The sequence below is a fragment of the Myotis yumanensis genome, unplaced genomic scaffold, assembly GCF_028538775.1.
Source record: "Myotis yumanensis isolate MYYU_CA2020_CCGP unplaced genomic scaffold, mMyoYum1.0.hap1 SCAF_1, whole genome shotgun sequence".
Lineage (NCBI taxonomy): Eukaryota > Metazoa > Chordata > Mammalia > Chiroptera > Vespertilionidae > Myotis > Myotis yumanensis.
The window spans coordinates 63,795,301-63,820,479 of record NW_027223752.1 but is presented as its reverse complement, the minus strand read 5'-3'; the positions used below and the strand labels follow the sequence as shown (position 1 = coordinate 63,820,479).

Sequence of the window (25,179 nt, the reverse complement as noted above, 5' to 3'; positions counted from 1 at the left end):
GGTGACCGAGCTACGCCGGAAGAAAGCCGGGCTCAGAGGCCGAAGGACCGGAGAGCTCGCTCCAGTGCAGCGTAGCCCGGCCCCGCCCTCCGCCCCGGCGCGGCCCGGCCTGGGGAGGAGCCTGGCGGCAGCAGTGCGCGCGCGCGGCCCCGCCCTCCGTGGCGTCAGAGGCGAGACGCGTCGCAGCGCAGTGCAAACTGGGAAAGGGGGATGAGCTGGGCTGGCTTCGTCGGGATGGCGAAGGCTGTTTGCTCCTGAGGTTGGTGGACGATGGGCCTTGGGCGAGGAGGCCGGCGGTAGTGGAGCGCGCCTGGCGCCGAGGTGAGTGCGGGTCTGGGTCCTGGCCTTTGTTCCCCGCCAGCCGTCCGCGGGGAACCCCCTTCCCTTCCTCCGGCTGCTGGTCACCCGGGAGACGAGCCCTGACGGCGGAGGGGGTGGGACCCCCCGAACTTACAATGGGCTTTCGGAGGGAGGACGCAGCCTCGACTTCCCCCCCGCTGCCCACCGACGGCTGCCCAGCGAGTTTGGTGTGGATTCCGGCTCTCCGGCCCTACAAGGTGGCCTTGACCATTCCTCCCCCTTCGTGTACACTCAGACCCGAATTTGATAGACTGCCTCTTGCTTCCGTTTTCTCCGTTTTTGCTAACGAGCTACAATCCCCGGCCTGACTGTAACCCCTCAGGGTGTTTCGCCATCGCTCCCCGGTCCCAAACGTGCTTGTAGCGAAGTCCGAGTATGAATTTAAAGAATGTCTAAGCTCATCAGAGTTAAAACTGTGACTTACCTCAAAGAAAAGCTTTTCTTTCTTAAAATGTGGCCTCCCCTAGCGTCGTGGGACAAGTGAATTTCACCTCCACTCCACCTTGGAAATTCTCAGAAACCTGAATCGCAGTGATGTCCATTTATGCATAAAACTGCAGACCACACTTGTGGGTTTATTTTGTGCCGCCGGTTCATTCTGTGACCTTGAGGCAGGTCGCTTAATCACTAACAAAATGTTTACCTGAAGACAGGTGTCGCAGAGCCAAAGGGATTTAATATTTGTTAAGAGCTCAGAGAATTTAAGATGAAAGGGATTCCGACTAATGGATGTTACTCTTTCTGAATCTGCAAGCATCCCTAGTTTGTATAGTTTCTGTTGCAGCACTTGAAATTGTGAAGTGATTACTTGTTAAGGATGTGTTCCTCTTCTAGGTTTGCTCTGTGGCTTTGCTGTGTAAGCAGATTTTGCATTTCAACAGATTTTTTTTTTTTTTTTGAGTCGTTGAATGTCTTTCATGATGGATTCAGATAGTTTCTTATGACTCCATAGCACTTGGACCAGTTTATGTGAAAGGTGATGTAGGTTGTGCTTTGTCTTCATCATATTGCTATGATTGTGCTGGGGTCCAACCCCAGCAGGTCCAGGGGTCCCCAAAGATGTGGACAGAGTCGGTGAAGAAGGAATGACACGGAGACAGCCTTCAGTTGATCAGCAGCCTAGCCAGGATCTCTAGCCAGGAACTCCAGCCAAGTTCTGGTCAGGGTTCTGGTTAGGAGCTGATGAGGATCTGATGAAGATCTGATGTTTATTGTCTTGTTATATCCATATTTATACCAGCCGATTTTAATCCTGTCAATTTCTATTACAAAGGTTAGGGCGTTTCTTATCTCCATTCCAGGGAGTAAAGATTATGTAGCTTAACTACCCGCCTGGCACTTAATTAAGGGGTTGTATCCCCTCCCTAACCTCAGGGAAAGATCCCCACCTGGGGAAACAACCTTTCTCGGAGAGGTGACCTTGGTTAAAACACATGGCGCTAAAGGGAGCAAACATATTAAGAACAGTATGCTATATATGCCAGGTCCATTAAAACATATGCTGTGTGGATGTTTCTTTCCTGCAGCGACTGTGTCAAGCAGCAAGGATGGACCGGCTTCCGGCATGATTGCCTTAAATGTGCATTTCCTTTTGACACATTAGATGCATCTTTAAAATTAGATAGTAAGGACCTTATAATTGTAAACAGCAACAACCTGTCATTAATGACATAAATATGCATTAATTGCACTTAGGTATGTATTGTATTTTTTGAGAAACAATGCATGAGAAAAACTGACAAAATATTTTAAACCTGTCTTTCTAGCCTTGATTTTTTATATATTTACTTGAACTTTATCATTATGGTCATTTGTTTATTAATGTGAACATAATGGAAAGAACAAGAAAGACATTTGTGAAGTATGACAGTTGGAAAATAAATCCAGCACATCCAATTTTTTTTCCATAAAATTTCCAGCATTATATATGTAAGTTGTCCCAAGAAAATGTATACAAACACTTTGAATAATTATAAAGGCATTGCTTATTACAATATGTTTCATTTTTCAAAATTGAGCTATCAGCTGTTAAAGTGTATACTTTTTTGGGGACACTGTACACACACACACACACACACACACACACACACACACACACACACGACCCAGTGCACGAATTTGTGCACCTTGAAAGGAACTGTTGGCCGAAAGGCTATGGTGGGGACAGCGGTGGGTCTTAGCCCATCCTCCATGTCCCCACCCAGCCCCTCCTGCCATGGCTCTCCCCCCTCCCTCCCACCCCAGCCCCTGTCTGCTGGCAGCCCTGCTCCCGCTGCCGCCACTCCCATGCGCTGATGGCATGTGGCCCTGCTCACACCTGCTGACAGCACGGAGCTATTGAGGCTGGCACCAGCAGCGAATGCGAGCGGGCCTGGCGCCATCAGCCAGTGTGAGCAGCGGCTGCTGGCCCCGATTGCTCCTCAGGAGCAGGGGGAGGTGGAGAAGCCCTGAGGGGTGATCAGGCCGGCAGCCACTGCTTACACCAGCTGCCAGCACCAAGTGATCAGGGCTGGCACCAAGCACCAGCAGTGGGTACGAGCGTTGGGTGGGACCATGGAGCACAGGAGCAAAGAATTTTTAGTAACCACCAGAGGCTTGCCCTGATGACAGCGACTGGTGCCCCGACTTGGTCTGGCGCCCCGCCCCGCTTACCTGCTCCACCATCCTGCCGCAGCTGACACCTGCCATGTTCTGCGCTCTGCTGCCTGCTGCTGATGCCCGCCATGGTCCGCATACGCCCCCTGGTGGTCAGCGCACGTCATAGCTACCGGTTGTTCGTTTGTTCCACCGTTCAATTTATTTGCATACCAGGGTTTTTTATATATATATATATAATTTCTCTTAAGTAAAAAAAAATTTTTGTGTGTAATTATTTTGTTAGAAAAGCAAGCAACAAGTTATAGACTGCCTCAGAAACACACTTAGGACAGTGAAACAAGGACGGGTGTAGAAGAAGCAACAGGAGAGCCTAGGCTGGGTTGCTTTGTCTCACTGGGAAGTCAGAGAAAAGGGGGCCTTGAAGACATGTTCAGGAGGTTGGCCTGGGATAAGCTGCCACTGCCCATTGCTCCCCTGGTTCTAGCATTATATTTTATTATAAATTTTTATAAATGAAAATACTTATCTTGGTGGACATGAAAGGAAAATACCAGTAATGTTCATTAAGTATGAGTTGCTAATCCTATATAATCCTCTATAATAAAGCGGTAATATGCAAATTGACTGTCACACCCTCGCACAAGATGGCCGCCCCCATGTGGCCACAAGATGGCCAACAGGGGAGGACAGTTGTGGGCGATCAGGTAAACAGGGGAGGGAGGGCAGTTGGAGGAGACCAGGCCTGCAGGGGAGGGCAGTTGGGGGCGACCAGGCCTGCAGGGGAGGGCAGTTAGGGGCGACCAGGCTGGCAAGGGAGGGCAGTTGGGGGGGACCAGGCCTGCATGGGAGGGCAGTTAGGGGCTACCAGGCCTGCAAGGGAATGTAGTTGGGGGCAACCAGGCTGGTAGGGGAGGGCGGTTGGGAGCAATCAGGCCGGCAGGGGAGGTCACTTGGGGGGGGTACCAGGCTGGCAGGGGAGGGCAGTTAGGGGTGACGGGGCTGGCAGGGAAGGGCAGTTGGGTGCAATCAGGCCAGCCGGGTAGGGCGGTTGGGTGCGATCGGGCCAGCCAGGTAGGGCGGTTGGGGGCGATCGGGCCGGCAGGCGAGGGCAGTTGGGGGTGATCGGGCTGGCAGGGGAGCAGTTAGGCATCAATCAGGCTGGCAGGGGAGCAGTTAGGGGCAATCAGGCAGGCAGGCGAGTGGTTGGGAGCCAGCAGTCCCAGATTGTGAGAAGGATTTCTGTCGGTCGTCAGACATCCCCCAAGGGGTCCCAGATTGGAGAGGGTGCAGGCTGGGCTGAGGGACACCCCCCCCCCCCCCATCACACAAATTTTATGCACCGAGCCTCTAGTATTACAAATAAGAAAGACTCATTAGTTCTTTAAATCTTGGTTATTGTGCCAGTTACCTATTGCTCTATAACAAATTGTTTTAACAAAAAATGGCTTAAGACTACAGTTTATTTTCCCTTGTTTCTCTGGACTGACTGGACTCAGCTGGTTGGTTCTTGCTTGGGGTTTCATGCACTTGTAGTCATCTGAAATCTCCACTGGGCTGGACATCCAAGATAGTTCATTTGCATAAATGACAGTTAATGTTGGCTGGGAGTTAGCTGGAGATGCCAACTGGAGTGCCTGCATGTAGACTCTTCATGTGGCTCAGATTTCTCACGATTATGGAGGCTGAGTTCCAAGAGCAAATGATTGAAGAGACAGGAAGTGAAAGCTGTGTCTTAAAGCCTGAACGCAGAAATTGGTACAACATTATTTCCAACATTCTCTATTGGTCAGAGCAGTCAGAGCCCTCTTCCCATTGGATGATAGATCCCTATCTTTTGAAGGAAAGAATTTGTGGATTGGAAGAAGTGCTCCCCCCCCCCCCCCCCCCCCCCCCGCCAAGCTACAATAGAATTTCCCATTCCTTTTGACTCTCCAGGGACTGGAGTCACATATTAGTTTATAGTGTAGCAATTAATTGTTGGCTTATTATTTAATGAGTATTGGTTTGGTTTTGGTAATTAGACTAAGTTAGATATTTGTGATCAGAAGGCAGATGGTGGTACTCTCCTTATCCCCTAGAGCAGCAGTTCTCAACCTGTGGGTCGCGACCCCTTTGGGGGTCAAACGACCCTTTCACAGGGGTTGCCTAAGACCATCGGAAAACACATATATAATTACATATTGTTTTTGTGATTAATCACTATGCTTTAATTATGTTCAATTTGTGACAATGAAATTGGTCACCACACATGAGGAACTGTATTAAAAGGTTGCAGCATTAGGAAGGTTGAGAACCACTGCCCTAGAGCAATGTTACTCAAACTAGCCAGTCTCTGTAACAGGCTTGCAGCTTGAGCTAGAATATAATCACTGCACTGCTTTCTTCATAGAGAAAGTCGCTACTAAGAAAAGTTCAGTGTGTTTAATTGATTTACATCTGTCATAAGCTTTGTATTTTATCAGAGACTTAACAAAAAGTTTCCCAACCTGCGCTAGCCTATGGACCACACTTAGGGTAGCATTGCTTTGCAGAACTTTCATAGTTTTCAGTGTGACCTATTGTATTAAGAAATACATTTTACTTTTAAAAAAATTATTGATTTGAGAGAGAAAAAGAGAAATTTGTTCCATTTACGTATGTATTCATTGATTGATTTTTTAAAATATATTTTTATTAATTTCAGAGAGGAAGGGAGAAGAGAGAGAGAGAGAGAGAGAAACAGAAACATCAATGATGAGATAGAGTCATTGATCGGCTGCCTCCTGCATGCCCCACACTGGGGATTGAGCCCACAACCTGGGCATGTGACCTGACTAAGAATAGAACCGTGACCTCCTGGTTCATAAGTCGATGCTCAACAACTGAGCTACGCAAGCTGGACCATTGATTGATTCTTATATGTGTCCTGACCTGGGATCAAACCCACAACCTTGGCGCACTGGGACGATGCTGTGACCAACTGAATTACCTGGCCACAGCCAAGAAATGCATTTTACATTTCAACTCTGTGCTCTATATAAGCATACATACATACATATAACCAAAAATAAAGTTTCATGAAATAGTTCTTTACTGTGTGTAACGTGCTCTCACATTTTCTCTTCAGTTTTATATTTTTAAAAGCTGGTTGTGACCGAAATGGATTTTAAAAACACTGCTCTCATTTAGTACAGTGCTGGACACATAGTAGATACTCAGAAAATAACCAGAAACTTTAGCAGTGACATTTTTTGAAAAGGTTGAGCCTTCTTAATACTTTAGAATTGCTTTAAAAAAAATAGATTATTTCATCAATATTCATGGTATGTGTGGCATTTTAACTAGAATGAGTATAAAATGGATTATATGAAATTTAAGACAGAACATATAATGGATACTTGTGCTGTGGACGGGCAAAGGTGAAGTGAGATGATGGGTGGCAAGGAAGACAAACTTTGCTTTCCTTCCAGCGTTGCCAGGGATCTCCACAGTGGCTGGCGTTAAACCCTAGTGAAGATAGCAAGACCAGTTTAAATGACCACAAACCTCAGTCTTCACAGTTGTAGTCTTTACTCTGTGGTTCAAGTCATCTAATCTTTACTCTTTCTCTTTGGAAGGATCAGAAGGATGTCAAAAAGAGATGGATATATGTGCCTTCCATTTTCTCCCCACTTGTTAACTCATTTTCAGCACTCCCTGGGTTTTACTTTTGGAGCATTGCTATTTAACAAAAGCTGGAGTTCTTAATCTTTTTTTAAAATATATTTTTATTGATTTCAGAGAGGAAGGGAAACGGGGAGAAGAGAGAGAAACATCAATGATGAAAGAGAATCATTGATCAGCTCCACATGCTCCACACTGGGGATCGAGCCCAAAATCTGGGCATGTGCCCTTGACTGGAATCAAACCCAGGACCCTGAGGGCACAGGCCAGTGCTCTAACCCGCTGGGCACACTGGCCAGGGCTATGCTGTATTTTTTAACACCAATCACCTTTTTTAAAAAAAGTCCTCACCAAAGGATATGTTTTTACTGATTTTAGAGAGAAACATTAATGTGAGAGAGAAACATCGATCAGTTGCCTCCCATATGTACCCTGACCAGCAGGTTGAACCCACAACCTAGGTATGTGCCCTGACTGGGAATAGAACCTACAACCTTTTTGGTAGATGGGACAGTGTTCCAATTAACTGACCCATCCACCCAGGGCAACACCAGGCATCTTATTTGACAATATAGCTTATACTAGAGGTCCTCTTGAAATCCGGGACCCCTCGGGGGATGTCGGACTGCCAGTTTCGACCCAATCCCTACAGGCCAGGCTGAGGGACCCCACCAGTGGATGAATCTGTGCACCGGGCTTCTAGTATGCATATAAGATCTTTGGTTAACCTCTTCTCCCCCCTCTCCTCTTCCCTTTTGAGAGTCATCAGTCTGTTTCATGTTTCCATGCCTGTGTGTTCAGTGCACGTCATAGCTACTGGTCGAATGGTGGTTTAGGCTTTTACTAGTATATATATAGACTAGAGGCCCGGTGCACAAATTAGTGCACAGGTAGGGTCCTGGTGGCCTCCCCCACCATGGGAGCCAATCCAGTGCGGGGAGGGGAGGTTGGCCGGCCAGGTCCGCCCTCAATCGGGGGAGGGGGGTGGCGGGGGAGCTGGCCGTGGGCAGTTGGCCGGCAGCAGTGGGCATCATAGCAACCAGTGGTTCCAGCATTCCGGTCGCTTGGCTTTTATATCTATCTATCTATCCCATCCCCCCCCCCCCCCCCCACACACACATATATATATGTGTGTGTGTTTGTGTGTGTGTGTATATATATATATATATGTGTGTGTGTGTGTATATATATATATATATGTATATATATACATTTAATTTTATGAATGAAAGTAGAAACAAATGTAGTTCTTTGGTGACTACTTATATCAGCTGTTTTCAAGAATTAAATAAGGACAGAAAAGGTAACTTTTATTTTATTTTTTTATTTTTTTTGTGTGTATTATTTTTATTTTTTATTTTAATAATTTTTATTTCTTAAAGTCAGAAAAGGTAACTTTTAAAAAGTGCAATCTTTCTCATAGAAACCTTCACTAAAAACTTAGATGTCATCATAATCCTATTTCTGTACTTTGCCTCCATGTGTCTAGTCATTTGCCAAGTCCTGTCATTCTACCTTTGCAGTTCCTGTCATTCTACCTTTTCAGTGTCTGTTGTATCTGCCTCTTTTATTCCATCTCTGTTGCCCTAGTTCTGACCTTCATCATCTTTCCTTAAGATCATTCTGATAGGTAACCAGAGTGTTCCTTTTCCCAGTCTTTTAGAGCCTTTGTACTGTTGTCAATTTGGATCACATAACTCCATTGTTAGAACCCTGCTATGGCTCTGTTACTTTTAGAAAATAAAATAATAAATGCTTTATTGTGACATTCAAGGCCTTCCATTTTCTGTTCCTAGACTATTTTTTTCAGGTTTAGTGTCTAATAGGTCCTTGTTCATTCTCTGTACTCACTAGTTCCTAAAGATGTTCTTTACTTTTTTTACTTTTCCTCATACTGTTCTTAATCTCTATCAAAAACTTTCTCCCACCAAGATTCACATAAATGTTATCTCTTCCCATGATGCCTCCCAGGACCCCACTTACTTAGTCATACTTAATCTTTCTTCTTAATTTTCCCATTGTACATTATTTGTATCTGTTTATAGTTTGACATCATACTATATTGTATTACCATTGCTTACAATTTTCTGTCACATTGGTTTTTTTAAACTTTGTGAGGAAGCAGATCACATCTGATCTTTGAGTTCCTAGAAACACAGTGTTTTCCATACAGCAGAATATCTGTGAATGATAGAATACAGCAAAATACTGTTCAATGTAGTTTGTTTTTAAACTTTATACAAATGGTGCCATGTAATATGTATTTCTTTTATTTAACTTTGAAATAGCTAATGATTTATGATTTTAAGTTGCCTAGGTAGCATAGACAGTTTTAATATTCTTTGTCTTTTAAAGATCCAAACTTTAAAGGTAATCATGAAAAACAGATTCAACTGAGAACATATTTTAGACCTTCATTTTAGAAGGTTCAAATCAATAGCTTTCTTTTCCTAGCCAGGAAACCTGATTGTCATGATCAACAAAATAGACTCCACCCGACTTTTTTTTTTAAATCCTCACCTGAGGATATGCTTATTGATTTTAGAGAGAGGGAAAGGGAGAGAGAGACATCAATCGGCTACCTCCCTTATGTGCCCCGACCAGGGATCAAACCCACAACCTTTCAATATAGGGATGATGCTTCACCTAACTGAGCTACATTGGCCATTCTGTGGTTAGACCAGTAGTAGTTATGACCCAGATAGAGAATGGAATTGGAAAAAAGATACTATCAGACTGATACCTGGTTACTCTGCTTAACTCTGGCTTTAGTTTTTATCTTAGTACACTTAGTAATGTCACTAATAAAAAATGATTGTTGTTTTTGGGAATTACATTTCAAGAGCTGGCCTGTGTCAGGGGAGCAAATGTTGCCTTCTGTGGTTGAGTAAGCTGAGCTAGTTGGGAAGAAAAAAGTCAGAGATAACTCTTGTTACTGGTCTCTTCTTACTGTCTTCTGGACCTCATTAATAGTCAAGCTCCAATGTCCCCTGCCCTCTGCCACAGTGATGTCTGTTATGGTACCACTAAGACCTCAGGTTTCCTTGAGTACCTTCCTGAAAAGTTAGTTTTTTTGTTTTTTTTTTAATCCTCACCCAAGGATAGTTTTCCATTGATTTTTAGAGAGAGTGGAAGGGAGAGGGAGAGACAAAGAGAGAGAAACATCAATGTGAGAGAGACACATCAATTGGTTGCCTCCTGCTCGTGCCCCGACCAGGGCCAGGGATGAAGCCTGCAACCAAGGTACATGCCCTTGGCCAGAATTGAGCATGGGACCCTTCAGTCCTTGGGCTGACTCTATCCACTGAGCTGAACCAGCCAAGATAAAAAGCTAGTAGTTTCTTGATCTTTCTTTCTCTTAGTCAAAAGTGTTATTCCTCAACTGCTACTTCTTATGTTTCAGAAATCATGTTTTGGAATACCATTCCATCCAATTCCATCCTTCTTTCTTTTTTTGCCAGTTTTTAAAAGTTATTTACAACCTACTTCCATTTCTTCATTCCTCAGTGTTCGTGCTCTTGCTTCCACTCACACTCCTGTACAGAAGCTGTACTCCACAAGGTTTTACATACACACACACACACACACACACACACGCACACACTGAGTGGCCAGATTATTATGACCACCTGACATTTGTTGGCAAGTTAGCTAAATTTCACGCTGAAGTTGCTAGAGGGCCAGACCATTATAAATAGGGAAGCAGGTTGTTTACCACGACAGTAAAAGTGATTTTTTTCTGAAGATATGGGTAAGCAACATGATTTAACAGCCTTGGAACATGGGATATATTTGAACGTGAGTGGCCAGATTATTATGACCATCCCATCAGTACTTCATTGGGCCACCTTTTGCCTTCAATACTGCGAGATTCTTCTTGGCTTTGACTCCACGAGATGTTGAAAGGTGATGTGAGCAATCTGACACCATGCCTGATGAATAGTACTGTCCAGTTCTGTGAGATTTGATGGTTGTGGAACCAGCTGCTTGATGGCTCTTTTAACTTCGTCCCACAAATGCTCAATTGGATTGAGATCTGGTGATTGTGGGGGCCACTAAGCAAGGTAAAGTCTCCCTCATGTTCTTGAAACCACTCCTGCACAATACGAGCACCGTGGCATGGCGCATTGTCTTGTTGGAAGAAGCCATCTCCATTGGGATACGCCATCAACATGATAGGATGAACTTGATCAGCAACGATACTTAGGTATGTTGTGCTATTCAGATATTGTTCCACACAAATTAAAGGGCCCAAATCATGCCAGGAAAACATGCCCCAAACCATAACACTGCTCCCACCAGCTTGAAGGGTTGTACTCATGCATATGGGGTGCATGCTTTCATGCTGTTTCCGCCAAATTCTCACTCTGCCATCTGCATGATGCAACTGGAAACGTGATTCATCAGAACACATGATTTTTTTCCAATGCTCGACTTCCAATCCTTGTATTCCTGTGCGAATTGGAGACATTTTTCTTGGTAACTGCAGACAGAATAGGCCTTTGGCTTCCATATCCCATACGATGCAGTATACGACTAATTTGCCTGCAAATGTCAGATGGTCATGATAATCTGGCCACTCACGTTCAAATATATCCCACGTTCAAAGGTTGTTAAATCATGTTGTTTACCCATATCTTCAGAAAAAAATCACTTTTACTGTCGTGGTAAACAACCTGCTTCCCTATTTATAATGGTCTGGCCCTCTAGCAACTTCAGCGTGAAATTATAGCTAATTTGCCTACAAACGTCAGGTGGTCATAATAATCTGGCCACTCATTGTGTGAGTGTGTGCGTTTGTGTGTGTGTATGTGTATTAGGCTCTTCCAATATTCCAAATATTTTTTTAAATCAGTATTTAACAAACACATATTTTGTGTTTGCTTATTTCACCTATAACATTTTTTAAAATATATTTTTATTGATTTTTAGAGAGAAACATCAATGTTTATATACAGTTGCATATTTTTATTCATACTTGCATTGTTATCCTCATAACTTTTCTTTAAAATTTTTTATAAAATACTAGAGGCCTGGTGCACGAAATTCGTGCGGTTGGGGGGGGGGGGGGCTGTCCCTCAGCCCAGCCTGCACCCTCTCCAGTCTGGGACCCCTGGAGGATGTCCGGCTGTCCGTTTAGGCCCGATCCCACTAAACGGGCAGTCGGACATCCCTCTCACAATCCAAGACTGCTGGCTCCCAACCACTCGCCTGCCTGCCTGCCTGATTGCCCCTAACCGCTTCTGCCTGCCAGCCTGATCGACGCCTAACTGCTCCCCTGCCAGCCCGATTGCTCCTAACTGCCTTCCCCTGCAGGCCTGATCACCCACAACTGCCCTCCCCTGCAGGTCTGGTCCCCCCAACTGCCCTCCCCTGCTGGCCATCTTGTGTCCACATGGGGGCGGCCATCTTATGTGTTGGAGTGATGATCAATTTGCATATTACCTCTTTATTGTATAGGATGTTAAGTACATTACATAATTCTTTTATATGCTATAAAGCATGATAATAAAATGATCACCTGTCAATGTACCACCCAACTTGAGAAATAAAATCTTCCTGATACTGCTGATATTCCTTGTGTATGCCTCTGATTATATCTTCTGCCTTCTCAGAAGTAGAATTTGATTATCATTTCCTGTTTTTCTTTATAGGTTTACCTCATTTATATGAACAATATACTGTTCAAGATAGTTTGTTTTTATGCTTTATACAAATGGTGTCATGTAATATGTATTCCTTTTTATTTTAAAGTATGTGTCTATTCATTTTTCAAAACATGTTTTTATTCATTTTGAGAGAGGAAAGGAGAGAAAGAGACATCATCAATCGGCTGCCTCTTGCACACCTCCTGGTGGGGATCGAGTCCACAACCTGGACATGTGCCCTGACCAGGAATTGAACCCACAACCTCCTGGTGCATAGGTGAATACTCAACCAGTGAGCCCCACCAGTTTTGCGTGTATTCTTTTTGTATTCAGCATTAGGAGGATAGGCAGGAGGTGAAGAGATGGTGTGTGTGGGAAGGTAGGGTATGTTCTCTGGCTAAACTGTTCATCATGGGAGGTCAGGGACCATCCTATATAATCAAAGTCTAATATACAAATCTACCGAACGGCAGAACAATTGGTGGAACAACCAGTCACTGTGATGCGCACTAACCACCAGGATGCTCAACACAGGAGCTGCCCCCAGCCTTGTGGCCCCAGGCCCGCCAAGGCGGGTGCCTGCAGGGGCCCCCCAATCGCCCCGCTGGTTGCCCTGCAGAGGAAGGTGACCCGCAGTGGGGATGAGGCCAACTGGCGAGTGGGATGGTGCTGAGCTCATTGTTTTTAAATTCATAGATCTGATGCTACTAATTAAAGTGTTTGGTTAAAAGTGTTTGTAGATACATAGAGCAAATCAAAATGGAAAAAATAGAGAATCATAAAAATGTGACTTTAGAGAAAGATATAGGTAGCTAGGTTTGCTAAATCAGTGGATTAATGGCACAGAGTTAGAAGGGATGAGTATCAAGAAGTCAGAAAATATTACTATTTAATGTAAATGTGACTAGAATCAAAGTAGATTGGGCTGCTTTTGGAGTTTCACATAGGTGAACAGAAGCTGTTTCTCCCTACTGTTGTACTTTACTTAGCTTTTTAGAATTAGATGTTCATTGATGTCCATTCTTCTAATAATAGTGAACTGATAGAATGAAGAGCACTAAAACAGTGGAAATAAGTGGTTAAAAAAAAAAAAGCCGTGCCCTGACTGGTTTGGCTCAGTGGATGGAGCGTTGGCCTGCGGACTGACTGAAAGGTCCCAGGTTCGATTCCGGTCGAGGGCATGTACCTTGGTTGCGGGCACATCCCTAGTGGGAGGTGTGCAGGAGGCAGCTGATCGGTGTTTCTTTCTCATTGATGTTTCTAACTCTCTATCCCTCTCCCTTCCTCTCTGTAAAAAATCAATAAAATATATATTTTTTTAAAGTTGTAATCTTTAAATGTATTAATGTTGCCCTATCCAGTTTGGCTCAGTGGATAGACTGTTGGCCTGCGAACTAAAGGGTCCCAGGTTTGATTCCGTCCAAGGGCATATGCCTGGGTTGCAGGCTCGATCTCCAGTAGAGAGCATGCAGGAGGCAGCCGACCAATGATTCTCTCTCATCATTGATGTTCTATCTCTCTTTCCCTCTCTGAAATCAATAAAGAATATATTTTAAAAATAAATAAGTAAATGTATTAAAGTTGTTATTTATTCAAATTGTAATTAGTTCCTCACAGCTAAAGATCTTGCATACATTTAATTGGGTTACTGAAGTTTTCATTTGGTGACACGATCTTGCCAAGACTCCCCATTTGGTGTGCTCCCCTGATCTGCCCCATCTACATGCATCCCTGCACATGTACATACACACACACAACTTAATTGGTATATACCTAGCCTATTATTTTTATTTTGTTTACAACCTCCTCCATCTTCCTAGTCATAATTTACCAAAGCAAATGAGGAAATGAAGAATGTCATGAAACATCAATGACCTTTGCAGAGTAAACCAAAGTACTTAGGTATATTCTGCCAGAAACATGTTCATGTGTCCTTAGCGCCATATAAAGTGGCCTTGCCTGCCTGTCCCCCGCCCTCCTCACTTATTTCCTTTTATAAATAGACTAGAGGCCCAATGTACGAAATTTGTGTAAGAGTAGGCCTTCCTTCCCCAGCTGCCAGCACTGGCTTCCCTCTGGCACCCGGGACTTGGGCTTCCCTCGCAGCCCCAGCTTTGTCCACAAGGTCATCCGGAAGGACGTCAGGTCTAATTAGGATATTACACTTTTATTATTATAGATACCAATGAGAAAGAGAAATATAGGTGTCCCAAAAAATGTATTCACACAGTTTGTATAATTATAATGACAGTGTTAGAATACATTTCATTTTCAAAATTAAGCTATCAGCTGTTAAAAATGTATATACATTTTTGGGGATACCATGTATTTCTAAATTAAGCTTCCTATTTTTGATCTATACATTCATGCAGATTTATCAAGAAAAATATAAAAGCTTTTATTATTCTGTTAGTTCCTTTGACAGGAAAGATTCCTAATACTTAAGGTAAAATGATTCAAACAGTAATTAATTTAGTTAATGAAAATTTTAAAATAAATTAAATTGTTTATTAATACCCTGTATATCGTGAACTCCCAAAATAGATATATTCAATATAATTAAAATCAACTGTTAGCAAAGAATACAGGTTAACTGTTTTATTTTTTAAACTGCTCACTTGTTTTGTTGTTAATGAGGAAAACTAGTGGAATCATTTGTGTTCATTTCGTTTCAGAAAAGAACTACTTTTACTGAAGTACACCATCCATTGTAAAAGTGGAAAAGTAAGGTTTATTCATCATGCCTTCCGTGGCTTCAGATCCTAAAGAACTCTACCTCAGTTCTTCACTAAAAGACCTCAATAAGAAGACAGAAGTTAAACCAGAGAAAATAAGCACTAAGAAGTATGTATCCATTGTTAGTTTGACTGAGTCATATATTAAGTTTTAGTTCAATTCCATGTTCTTACATGTGTTACGTGAGTAAATTTAAAGTTTATTTAAACAATGGCATCATCTCTCTATCTCCCCATCTCTCCCTCTCCCTCAAAAAGAAAAAATCAATTTAAAAAAAAGAAAGGTGCATCTAGCCAGCCATACACCAGACTTGGGTAAACAAATTTTAGAGATTAGGGAAAAATACGTGTTCCATGGCTAGAGATAAATGGGGGGGGAGTGCCTCAGTTATTTTTATGATCCCAAATGGATTCATTCCTGAACGTTTATAGAGAATCTCCTTACTGTCTTTGGTTTGATTTACCTCTGCATACACACTGACTGAAATTGTCCTTGTACAGGACCATCTTTGGTCTTAAATATCATTTTTCCTTGTGTGGTGGTCTAGTTCCTTGGCCTGACCAACTTCATCATTAGTCCATGTCTCAATCTTGGAACACAGTTTGAAAAATACAGAAAACAAGATCCACTGCTTTATATAAATAAGGATTGGTAAAGCATATTATATATAGGCATTGGCACTATAACTTGGTTGCCAAAACTTTAGTCTAAGTGAATGAAATTCTCTTGCAGAAATGCCTATTTTATTAATTTGCTTTCTAAAGACCATCAAACAAGGAAAATGTCTTAGGAATTAATGACACAGAATCCTCAAATTATTTTACTGAAGTAGAATTTTAAGATGACATATTTTTGGACTTTAAGTCTCTTTTCTTCCAGGACCAGTGAATCAAAGTGTAGTTCAGCCATTTTGTAGAAAATCTTAACCAAATAAAAAAATAAGACTCGTGTCCTCTTTTCTTTCCCTAATTTCTTGGATTTTCAAGTGGGGGAAATTTTACATAATGGTTAGAAAGGGGTGAGTAGAATGGAAAATATTTGTTTTAACATTAAAATAATAAAGATTTTAACTCCCCTAATTCAATACAAATGGTATGTTCTTTAATTATAGAGTATGGCTATTTTGGCTGCCTGAGAACCACTTGTCTCAGGATTATCTGTTGTAGCAAATCTTTTTTTTTTTTTTTAATATATTTTATTGATTTTTTACAGAGAGGAAGGGAGAGGGATAGAGAATTAGAAACATCGATGAGAGAGAAACATCGACCAGCCGCCTCCTGCACACCTCCCACTGGGGATGTGCTCGCAACCAAGGTACATGCCCTTGACCGGAATTGAACCTGGGACCCTTCAGTCCACAGGCCGATGCTCTATCCACTGAGCCAAACCGGTCTGGCAATGTAGCAAATCTTTTAAAACTGGACTCAAAGCATTTTGAAGAGTTTGTGGCATATAAACAACTCTTATGAAACAGAAGTATTTACTTGTAGCATAAGGGAAATTTTCGGATTGCATCCAAACTTGCATCTAACTTTGTGTCAATTCTGAAATAAATTATGAAATATATTTTATCGAGGTTCTCTGTGGGCTTTATGCATGACCTCCCCTTCTCTACCTCCCCCCCCCCCCAATGTCAAGTGTTTTATTTTTTTCTCTAATTTTAAGTTATGTACAGAGTGCCCAGAAGATCTTCAAGACAGCAGAAGAAAGCAGGTTAGATCGTGATGAGGAAAGGGCCTACGTACTATACATGAAATTTGTGACTGTTTATAATCTTATCAAAAACAGGCCTGATTTCAAGCAACAGCAGGTACCTTTTGTTTCTGCATTTTTATTTGCTAAGTTATTTTTGCACAATGGACTTATCTTCTCTAAAAGTTTTAACTATGTTGAAAAGTAGATAACATTATGTAGCATCAAGTTCAAACTCTTATGAAGATAGAAAAGCAAACTGAAGATTTTACTTTATTTGCAAACGTGGATACACACACTATACATACATTCTTTTTTAAAATATGTTTTTATTGATTTTTAGAGAGAGAGGGAGAGGGATAGAGAGAAACATCGATGAGAGAGAAACATCATTAATCTGCTGCCTCCTGCACACCTCCTACTGGCTATCAAGCCCACAACTTGTACATGTACCCTGACCTCTTGGTTCATGGATTGATGCTCGACCGCTGAACAACACCAGCTGGACTATACACGCATTCTTAATTTGCCTTGGACTAGTACAAATTTATAGCAACATATAGAAACATAGTCAGTTTTCTATTATGATACATCATTGCCAGGTCAAATAGAATATTCCATTTACTCATGCATTAAATAAGAAAAATATGACTTGAGATTGTACTTTATCAAGATTCAAGGTTTAGTCATTTGTTTTAATGTGACAGTTTTTAATATATCACATTGTCGCCATATTAAAGATCTGTTTGAAAAATTAATGCTCATTGTTTCAATTTTTGTATATTATTATTTTGCTTTTAATCCTTTGAGCAGGTGCCTTTCTTCCACTTTGCTGAAGCCATGGGCAGTGAGGGATGGAGGGAAAAGAGGGGAAGTGTAAATGAAAAAAGAGAACTGATGACTAGATAAGTGTTGCTAAGGAAAATGGTTGCATTTCAGCTGCACCAGCAACAGGCAATAAAAGATCATGAAGACTAGGTGAAAGAAATGGGAAGAATTTTATGTTGGTGGTTCCACCTTTACTTAGGAATAATCTTGCTACCAGACAATAAATAGTAGCAAAATACTGCCTATAGATCTTATGTGGTGGAGAAGCCATTCCTTAAGAAAAAAAAATTTTTTTGTTAATCCTCACCTGAGGATATTTTTTTTCCATTGCTTTTTCAGAGAGAGTAGGAAGGGAGGAAGTGGGGGGGAGGAGGGAGAGAGAGAGAGAGACATGGATATGAGAAACACATCTACTGGTTGCCTCCAGCATATGTTCCAACTGGGGGCAGGGAGCGAACTCAAAACCAAGGTATTGGTCTTTGAAAAGAAAATAGGATTCTACCAAGTCTCCTATCTACCTACTCCAGGACTTCTGTGAGGATCAAATGAGATGAGGCACGGAAAAACACATCACAAACATTTGATTAAACTGTAAAATGTTTGCACCTGGCTATAAAGCAAATCGGGTTCCTGGGCTGAAGGATGCTAGTCACTAAGAAGAGGAAGCCAGGCATTGTTACGTGATGTCATTACCCGGTGCCCACAGCCACCGTTTCCAGGCTAGACTAGGCTGTGGGCTGCAGTTTGCACCATGGGGTCTTTGGCAGCATTGGTTGTGGTTTGGTGGGGTGTCGCTCTGGGGCCTATGTCCCACTGGGGGGAAGCCGAGTGTTGGTTTGTCGGCGCCAGGTCCCTGGTGCCGTTTATTTTTAAATCCCAGTGCGAGTCATAGCAGCTCCTGCATCGAGCATTTGCCCCCTGGTGGTCAGTGCACGTCATAGCTACCGGTTGGACTGATGGACACAGCCTTTTATATATATAGGTTGCTTACTCATTGAAAAAAATCAATATATGAATTTTTGGGGGGTTATCTGAAAAGGAAGTAAGGCAAATATGTTGAAAATATTAGTATAGCAGTCTAGATAATATTAGAATGATATTTTTAAATCTGGCATTCTTGATAATCTTGAATATTACTGGTAAACCTTTTTATTTGTGAAATCATGCGAGTTGCTTGAATCTGTATGTTCAAGAATAGGAAAGTTCTACTTGGTAAACCTAAAAAGCAAATGTTTTTAGTTGTATAAGAATTGGATGTTGTTATTAAAATTCTGCTAATTGTCAGTACTGTTGAAAATTTGAAAATATTTATGCTTATTTTAACTGTGCTCTATTAACAACAGTACAGAGAGAGATAATTATTGAAAGGAAACCTCACCCATATTAAGGGAGTGTCTTTTGAGAGTTTGTAATAGGCATAGCCAAACACAAACAATTTTTTCAGCATTTAAACAGAATTATGTTGAGCTTACAGACTGGCTTCTTAATGAGTTTCTATTTAAAAAATTAATAAAAACAAGTCATAGTATTTTTTGTTTTACTTTGTATTTTGTTTTTATTGGAGAAACCTTACAGTAATGATTAGATTTTATTTTCTATTAGAAAAGTATTGTGCCCTACCTAGTTTGGCTCGGTGGATAGAATGTCAGCCTGTGGACTGAAAGGTCCTGGGTTTGATTCTGGTCAAGGGCACATGCCCAGGTTGTGGGCTTGATCCCCAGTAGGGGGCATGCAGGAGGCAGCTGATCAATGATTCTCTTTCATCATTGATGTTTTTATCTCTGTCTCCCTCTCCCTTCCTCTCTGGAATCAATAATTAATATATATATGTATATATATATTTTTACACATACACATATATATATAGTTTTAAGTATTGTATCAGCCCTGGCTGGGTAGCTCAATTGGTTGCAGTATTGTCCCGTACACCAGTTTGTGGGTTCAATTACCAGTCAGGGCACATACCTAGGTTGTGGGTTCATCCCTGGATGGAGTATGGGAGGCAGCTGATCTGTGTTTCTCACAGTTGTTTCTCTCTCTTTCTGTTCCTTCCTTTCTCTCTGAAATCAATTACACATCCTCAGTGAGGGGGTGAATATTGTATCAGTTGTCAGGACATTGTGGTAACTAAAGTAATTATAGTTTCCACTGTAATGTTCAAATGATAGAGTATTGAACAAACTATACTTTCATTGAAATTACGTAGTGAATGGCCCTCTTTATTTATTTAGTCTTTAATCTAGAAGAATAAACTCAACCAAAACCTGAGCTACTTTTGGGCTAGATAGACAGATGATAGCTGTTACCAACAGATTTATTCTGCCCAAAGCTCTTGGTGAGGGTCTCTCCATGAGCCAGAGATGGATATTTTTGACCTTCTGGCCTTGCTCCTTTTTAAAAATTTGATTACTATGTCCTTTGTGATGAACTGTACTAGTAGGCTCTATTTGTAGTCATACTGACACGTTGTGGCAAATTAGATCCAATAATTAGCCTAGTCTAACTGCACTACTGTCATGTCAAACTAACTTTGATTTGAAAATATCTTTGATTGCAGGTTCTAATGAGTGACCTCTTTAGTGAAGTGATTTTTTAAAAAACAACTTCATATGCCTATTAGTAAATTATGTGCCAAAATGTGTGTGTGTGTGTTTTAGAGGGAGGAAGGGGGAGAAAGAGAAACATTGATGTGGATGTGGGAGAGAAACACCGATAGGTTTCCTCTGACCTGGAATTGAGCCCACAACCTGGTTATGTTGAGCCCACAACCTGGTTATGTGCCCTGACCTGTAATCAAACCTGCCACCTTTTGGCAAATGGGTCGATGCTCCAACTGAGGCACACAGGCCATGGCTATTTTGTGTTTTTGTGGGGGGTTTTTGTTAATTCTCACCTGAGGATATTTTTCCCATTGCTTTTCAGAGAGAGTATAAGGAGGAAGGGAGAGAAATATGGCTATGAGAATGATACATTGACTGGTTGCCTCCCATACGCACCCCCAACTCAGAGGCAGGGAGCAAACCCGGCACCCAGGTACATGCCCTTGACTAGGTTTTTAAACCTAAGACCCCTCGGTGCACAGGCCGACCTCTAACCTTTGAGTAGTACTGGCCAAGGCAATTTTGTGGTTTTTTTTTAAAGATAGATTATATTATTGATGACTTATTTTCTGTCATTTGACTTTTCGTTACTCAGTGTTTCCTTAAATATAACACTTGTTTTATGTCTAAAGTATTGCAAGGCAGGTAGCTATAGAAAAGAAAGATGGAAGCAAAACATATCAATTTAAAACAAAAGGATAAGTCCCATGCTGTAGATTGACACACAATTTGTTTTACTGCATCTGAGACTAGAGAAAAATAAAACTAGGAAACCTCCTTATAATGGCAAGATATATTATGCCCTTGAAAGCTTTGTGGGTTTTTTTGCTATTTATTTATAAAACTAAAAAAATAGTACTTATTAAAAGGTGCCTTACAAATAAGTAAAACCGTTACCTACTCAGATTTTTTTTATACTAATGCTATAAGATGCTTTTGAAACATTTTGAGAATAAGTTGTGCATTCATGTAGGTTAAAAGTTTAAAAAAATACTTCAATCATAGTAATGTTTTCATCTAAACTTTCCTGTTTTAAGTACCGTGATTTTAATGTCTTTAGCATTACAGCTGTGTATAGTACCTAATGCTAACACTATAGGATGGTTTTCCTATAATTTTAGGACTATGTTCATTCAATGCTTGGACCTGCAAACATCAAAAAAGCTATTGAAGAAGCTGAAAGACTTTCTGAAAGCCTTAAACTCAGGTATAGACATTATTATTTTCACATTTAATTCCTAAAAATAAGTCCTGTGTTAACAGAACACAAAAATCAAATTTGTTTGCTATATCACTACATTATGTTCATGTATTACCATTAATATTCTTTATTGACGTTTTTTAAATGCTTAGAATGATAGTTTATTAAGGTAAGCATTAGTGTAGTAGTTTAGAGCTTAGGTCTCATTTTTTCCCCAAGTTTCTAACAGGATTCTTCAGAAAAATATCATTCCTCTGCTCCATGTTGTGATGTGCTACTGGACACTGGTCTGATGAGAATAAAGTATTTACTGTAGTTTTGATCTGCCTGGTTTCAGAAGTTATATATGTGTTGTTTTTTTTCATCTAATTCTAGTATTTTCCGTGATTGGTTTGCCAGACTTATAATTAGAAATTAAAAATAGTATGTTTTTTTTAGTTATTCCTTAAACAACAAAATAAAAAAGGAACTATTTAGTTCAATATTTTTTCTTTAATGGTTTTTGTACTTGGATCAGTTAACTATTATAGTTGTATACATCATAGCCTTCACTTAAAATTAAACTGCTATATTCCGTTCATCCTTTCTAGAAATTACCAATCTTGGTTCTGGAATATGTTAAGGTGGTTGATATCATTAAGAATCACTATTCTCTTTCTCCTTTAGCTAGTTAATCAATTAAGTAGAATAGCATTTCTCCTAATCTTTGGATTAGCCATTATTAACTGTTTTTTTTCCCTTGGGTTTGCCTAGCTTTTCTCTAATCATACTATTATAATAATCATGTTTCTTTACTTCCTCTTTTTTGTGTGTGTGTGGGGGGGGGGGGTTAGGTCCTTTCACTTATTTGTCTTTACTTTTTAGTATTTTTAATCACTTTATAAGTGAGTGAGGTTTGTAGTTAATTTTAGGATTATAATTCCTTTCAAAAGGAAATTGTAGCAGATTTGAATCATTAAAAGGTTGAAATTAATGAGAGGGAAAGAGCAACAAGAGCATTAAACAACTTTAACTTGAAAGCATAGAGTCTCTTTTCAAGATTTTTGGGCAATTTATGTAAATCTACAAAGAGCAAATTTGTGAGTTGTGGCTTATAATGACCATTGGCAGCATTGAATATCAGTTGGAGGGAGAAAATATGTACCCAAAGCAGGGTACTAGTATCATGTAACCAGAACTCCTTTACTTTTCATGATCATTGCAAGACATCTTGACTTCTTTTTTCAACTAGATATGAAGAAGCCGAAGTTCGGAAAAAACTTGAAGAAAAAGACAGACAGGAGGAAGAGCAACTGCAGAAACAAAAAAGACAGGAAGCTAAAAATGCTTTGGAAAATGTATTGGATTCCAAAGACAAAAGCCAAAAGGTATTTTAAATTTATTCTGTGAGATAAAAAGACTCTTCTCAGGTGATCTGTTTAAGAAGAGTTGAGATATCACTACAACGTTCCTTTGGGCAACCAGAGTAAACTTTGATGCGTTTTTATTAGAAATTGAATAAAATATTCTAGCTTCAGTTGGTTCTCTTACAGGTTTTTGGTTTGAGATTCATCTATAACAAGCTGTGTTTATTGCAGTCTGTTTTAAGTTGATGATCGCTTACAATTGCATTTTAAAAGCTCCATTTTTAAAAAATCTTAAGACTATTCAAGACTATTGTAATATGGGAGATTGAACTCGATTCTTAAACAAAATGTAGGCAGATTTTTGTTCATTTTATTTATTTAGTTTAAATTATATTGATCAGATTTTCATATTTTTTAAAAATATATTTTTATGTATTTATTTCAGAGAGGAAGAGGGAGAGAGATAGAAACATCAATGATGAAAGAGAATCATTGATTAGCTGCCTCCTGCACGCCCCTACTGGGGATCGAGCCTTCAACCCGGGCATGTACCCTTGACCAGAATCGAACCTGGGACCCTTCAGTCCGTAGGCCGAGGTTCTATCGACTGAGCCAAACAGTCTAGGGCTAGACGGATTTTTAAATGCTGATTAGCTCATGGAAAAGTATTAGAGTATGTTAGTATAGAAGGTTGGTCAATGTGAGAGGCATCTGTGCTTGCTAATTGTCAGTTATGAAAGTTAGGCTCCTACCCTCCCAGAGACGGAGATAGGGGCCCTACATTTGAAAATTTCTTTATTGTTGTAAAATATACATAACATAATATTTAATACCTTATCCAGGTCAGTGGTATTGAGTCCATTCACATTGTTGTGCAGCCATCCACTGTTCATCTCCAGAACTCCTTTTATCTTGCTAAACAGAAACTCTGTATCCTTTAAACCAGCAGTCGCCAACTTTTCGGACCTCACGGACCACCAGTGGTTCATGGACCACCAGTTGGCGACTGCTGCTTTATACAATAACTCCCCAAACTTCCCTCCCCCCAGCTCCTGGCACCTACCACTCTATTTTCTGTCTATGCATTTGACTACTCTAGGTATCTCATATGAGTGGAATCATATACTACATTTTTTCTAGTCCCCAATGTTTGTTTTTGACATATTTTACACCTTTTGTGTGAGTGTGTGTGTGTGCATGAATCCATTAATTACTATAGTTACACATGATCTTACTTTGTCTTTTAACTTTCATACTAGTTTAATCAATGGTTGACCCCTACTTTTACTAAATGTTTGCTTGTATTAGTGTTTTTTTTTTTCTTTCCAATATTTTATTTTATTTTTTAATATATTTTTATTGATTTCAGAAAGGAAAGGAGAGGAAGAGAGAGAAACATCAATGATGAGAATCATTGATTCGATACCCCCTGCACACCGCCTACTGAGGGTAGAGCCTGCTACCTGGGCATATGCCCTTGACTGGAATCGAACCCAGGACTTTTTAGTCAGCAGGCTGACACTCTATCCGCTGAGCCAAACCAGCTAGGGCTCTTTCCAATAATTAAAATTTTTTTACTATTGGCCATTTCTTTTCTGCTTAAAGAAGTCTCTTTAATATTTCTTGTATTGCTGGTCTAATGATATTGAGCTCCTTTAGTTTTTGCTTATCTCAGAAAATATCTCTCCTTCAATTCTGAATGATAACTTTGCTGGGTAGAGTATTTCTAGGTTTTCTCTTTCGTCATTTTGAATATTCCATGCCAGGTAATAGCCCAATTTTTATTTCATTGTAAGGACTTTCTCATTAAATTAAATAATAAATTTCTGCAATAATCTGTGCTTTTAAATTATATTTAGCCATCAACTGAAGAAAATTTTGAAGAACTGTCATATGATTAAGATGTGCTGCTAGTTATTTTAGCTGTTAACTACCACCATAGTAACCTGGTAATGCCATTACTGTTCATCTGCATTTTTATAAAATGACAGTACCCTGAGCCCTTCATTTCCTTGGCTTTCAGTTTCAATGAGATATTAAAGTTGAACTTTTTATTTCTATGAACATTTTTGTTTCTGTTATTAATTTTGAAATTTTCTTTTCTATGAAATAGATAAATGGTGAAAACAGTGAAAAAAATGAGACCACAGAGAAAGGTAAGTGTGTTAGCTTCAGATTTTACACAGTGAGATTCTAATACTGTCTCATCCTATATAATAAAAGGCTAATATGCAAATTGACCTAACGGTGAAACAACCAGTCGCTATGATGCACACTGACCACCAGGAGTCAGATGCTCAATGCAGGAGCTGCCCCCTGGTGGTCAGTGCTCCACCACAGAGGGAGGGCTGCTCAGCCAGAAGCCAGGCTCATAGCTGGCGAGTGCAGCAGCGGGAGCGGGAGCCGCTCCACAGCAATTAGATATCCCCCAAGGGCTCCCAGACTGCGAAAGGGCGTGGGCCGGGCTAAGGGACACCTTCCCCTCCCCCCCAGTGCGTGAATTTCGTGCACTGGGCCTCTGGTCTGTA

At 40.8% G+C, this 25,179-nt stretch overlaps 1 protein-coding gene across 2 annotated transcripts in view; it reads left to right on the top strand.

Moving 5' to 3' along the window:
- The first annotated feature begins 199 nt into the window (after positions 1–199).
- Positions 200–25,179, top strand: part of USP8 (ubiquitin specific peptidase 8) — a 60,332-nt gene continuing 35,352 nt past the window's right edge. For both annotated transcript variants that reach the window (XM_070423035.1, XM_070423026.1), the window contains exons 1-6: positions 200–321; positions 14,924–15,092; positions 16,650–16,794; positions 21,226–21,311; positions 22,537–22,672; positions 24,765–24,807. In XM_070423035.1, coding sequence (XP_070279136.1) covers positions 14,989–15,092; positions 16,650–16,794; positions 21,226–21,311; positions 22,537–22,672; positions 24,765–24,807 — 514 coding nt within the window. In that variant the 5' untranslated portion in view covers positions 200–321; positions 14,924–14,988. The remainder of the gene's footprint in view (positions 322–14,923; positions 15,093–16,649; positions 16,795–21,225; positions 21,312–22,536; positions 22,673–24,764; positions 24,808–25,179) is intronic.